General features: G+C 42.1%; 1 protein-coding gene across 1 annotated transcript in view; it reads right to left on the reverse strand.

Annotated features, from left to right (window-relative positions):
- The window catches only part of si:ch73-335l21.1 (insulin receptor substrate 1-B), a 58926-nt gene extending 57942 nt beyond the window's left edge, over positions 1 to 984 (reverse strand). The window contains exons 1-2 of the mRNA XM_014024536.1: positions 648 to 984; positions 75 to 472 (exon numbers count right to left, since the gene is read on the reverse strand). Of these exons, the coding sequence (XP_013879990.1) occupies positions 75 to 472; positions 648 to 685 (436 nt within the window). The 5' untranslated portion in view covers positions 686 to 984. The remainder of the gene's footprint in view (positions 1 to 74; positions 473 to 647) is intronic.
- Between the last annotated feature and the right edge of the window lie 2459 nt (positions 985 to 3443).

The raw sequence follows: 3443 nt of genomic DNA on the forward strand, positions 1-3443 counted from the left end.
GTGTGTGTGTGTGTGTGTGTGTGTGTGTGTGTGTGTGTGTGTGTGTGTGTGTGTGTGTGTGTGTTCGGGCTCACCCTTGCACTGCAGCTCCACCAGGGCCTGGTACCAGCCGTCCTGGTCCGCCTCGCTCTCGGCGGCCACGGCGAAGCTGTCGGCCCGCGTGTACAGCACGATCATGTGCTTGTTCTTGGCGTCGGCCCGCTTGTTGATGTTGAAGCACGTCTCCAGCGCCACGGCCCGCTTCGGGACGGGGGCCTTGCCGCGGAACTTCTTCTCGCTCTCGTAGTACTCCAGGCGGGCCGGACCGCGCTCCGACGCGGCGCGGAGCACGAAGTAGCGCCGGTGCATGGACTTCTGTTTGCGGAGGTAGCCGCTCCGCCGCACGTCGTCGTCGTTGTTGGTGGTGGCGGKGATGTGGTTGTGGAGGTCGCCCGCGTGCCCCTCCATGGAGTCGGTTCTGGTTTCCAGGATGCTTCAGAAAGATGAAATAAAGACTTGTTTAATTGGACTTYTCGTGTCTTCTGGAAGTTCGGCGAAGTGGTTCAAGCATCCCCCCGGGTCTGCGGCCCCTCTCTGCCCCACATAGATGCACGCATGGTCAGAACTCCTCCAACTGTCGCTTTCTTCTTCTTCGGTTGTTTTCTCACCAGAGCAAGTTTTCCAGGCAGACACAGACGGAGCACATGCGGCGCAGAGAGCGGGACTTCCCCCCTCCTCCTCCTTCCCCTCTCTGTTCCCTCCTTTACTCCTAACACTACCACTCTTAGTGTTTCCCAGAGCTGTCTGAGCGCTTTAATCCCATTTACTGCACATCGCAGAGCCCGTCCGCCGGTCCCCCCACCCCGAGCTGCAGCTACCGTGGAGCAGCAGCACCTCACTGTCACTCAGTGAGCTGGAGTAGCGTGGTGCGTTCAGGGGCAGCTCCGACYGCGCAGCTTCACGCGTTCAGCGTCCACAAGTTCACAGCAGACAACAAAATACAGTTAATACAGTACACTCAGTAACAGCAGTAAATAATAATAAAAAAAAAACTTGTGAATGCTGAGTGCTGAATGACTCAGTTTATTTAGCTAATTTAAGCAGAAATAAAAGCTAGAAGAACAAAAAAAAACTAACTAAAAGCTGAAAGCAAAATGCTTTAAATAATAATAATAAAAACACATACAAGACACAAAAGTAACCAACGGACAAAATAACAAAAATAGCTAAAGTAATATTTAAAATAACAAAAAGCTATTCAAAACCTATACATAGTAGGTAAAACCTAAAAGAAGCAAAACAGATTAGCTGGAAACTGACTTTTTAAAACTATCTTTTACCAAAACACAATTTAAAAGGTAAAAAACAGAACTGGCAAAAAGCTAAAAGAAGCAACATGCTAGTAAAGTAAATCACTAACACAAAGTTAAATAAATGAAGCCAAAAAATAAAAAATAAAAGAAAGAAAGAAACCAGGGGCTAGACAAGGCTAACTACAAGTATCCAAATGCTAAATGAAGGCAGCAAACGTCAGTAAAAGGCTTTACTTTTCCTAGCTTTATATTTTAGTCAGTTTTGTTTTGCCTAAATCTGCCAAAAAAAGACACTGTTTTYAGGTATTTGTAATAATAACAATATAAACTACATTAAAGTATAAATTTCAATTAAACATGGTACACTTAACTCAAATCCCAAGTTTTATTATTTGTCTTGGACAGTAGTCTACATGTGCTCCCTTGTGTGCCGATTATATTCATTATCTAAACAAAAACAAAGTTGTTTTGTGTGAGAACAGAAATAAACACGATAATGCGTCGTTTCCCACAGCACRTGAAGGCAGCAGCACCTCCACTCAGTGTGTAGACTTCACTCTTGGCTCTTCAGCGGGTCCATCCTGTTCTATTTATTGTAATAAAAAAAAATCCCCCCTCGGTCTGTGTTGAAATGTTCATATATTGACACTTTTGTGTTCCCTGCGGATGAAGCAACACGACAAAAACTGTTACCTAATAACGCACATTTAAAACACAGAGGGTGATTAATTTTTAAAAAAATCAAGTCCCAGTGAAGTCTTTAAGAGCTCAGTTTGTTTCTACACTTTGTATTCTTACTAAGCAGCAGCTTAAAACGCTTTAACKGGATGGATTAAATGTCTGGACTATCTGAGGCTGAGCACTGGAAGAGTCATCTTCTGTAAATGCAGCTAAACAATAATTAGACCCCTCCAGTCCAGATGAACAGTTTCCAAATTCAAATGAATATTTTAAAACCTTCTAATGTAGTAATTCCGCTGCCTCCAAGGGCTTTCTATCTTCGTGCTGAGAAGCTTATGCAGTATGCATGTTGTTATGCAATATGCAGCAGAAAGTAACCTTGTTCACCAGGACAGAGCAAACTGTGATGTCACACGCCCCCTGCTGGAGGAGAACGTCACTGCAGCCTGGAAACCAGSAAAAATAMATACCTTCCTTCCGGTTTGCTCTGATTAAACTTGATAGGACAGTTCAAATGTGTTTCTGTGGACAGGTTATGAACCATCAGTATCTTACCTGTTGYAGATAGTTTAATTCTGACCACASTGGTGAGCTAACCGCTAGCAGTGCCAACGCTAAAGTGGATTTCTGTCATCCATGAATCGTAAATGTTTAATAGCAGTTCGTCAGAACACTATTTTATAAATCTAGCCATTAGCTTCTCAGTCTGCTCAGAAATAATTTTCCAAACTGTGGTCATTCACAACAAGACGAGGAAAACTTCAAAAGATCTGAACYATTCGTTTAACTTTTATCAYMGACTGCCTTTTCAGCAGCTGGCAGTTAGCAAAATATATCATGAATGACTGGATGGATTTAAATGAAGCCAACGCTGGAGTCCGTCCAATTCAAGATGGCCGCCACAGCTGCACAAAACGGCTGTAACTCGGTCCATTTTACAGATGCTGAGCTCAAATTTGGAGTCGTTGTCGGTCATTCAACCGAAACGAATCCAACTTTTATGTGAACAAAAACAAACCATAAAGACACAAATAAAGAGTCGAACTATAAGAAGCAGCAACAGTTTGATTTTATGAATATGAATACTTGTCGTTACAAAGAGATTAATATATGAAACTCTACTTTTTTTCCTGTTTCTGTTTAGCAACAAAATAAAACAAACAAAAAGAAAACTTTGCATTCATGTGAATTGCTTTTTTTTTTTTAAAAAAAAGGCAAGAAAGCATTTCAGAACATATGATTATGAAATGTTTTACACATTTTTTTAATATGTAACATTTTTGTTTGAATTTAGTTTTACATTCATTAGCATCTCCTTATAGCCCTCTAAGCGCATGCAGCCTGAGAGTGGAAATCACGTAAATCAGTTTAAATCCTGGGTTTTTTTGGACAAAAATAATGACGATTCTTTCTCTCTCTCTCTCTCTCTCTCTCTCTCTCACACACACACACACACACACACACACACAC

Source organism: Austrofundulus limnaeus, unplaced genomic scaffold (genome assembly GCF_001266775.1).
Source record: "Austrofundulus limnaeus strain Quisiro unplaced genomic scaffold, Austrofundulus_limnaeus-1.0 Scaffold426, whole genome shotgun sequence".
In the NCBI taxonomy this organism is placed as follows: Eukaryota; Metazoa; Chordata; class Actinopteri; order Cyprinodontiformes; family Rivulidae; genus Austrofundulus; species Austrofundulus limnaeus.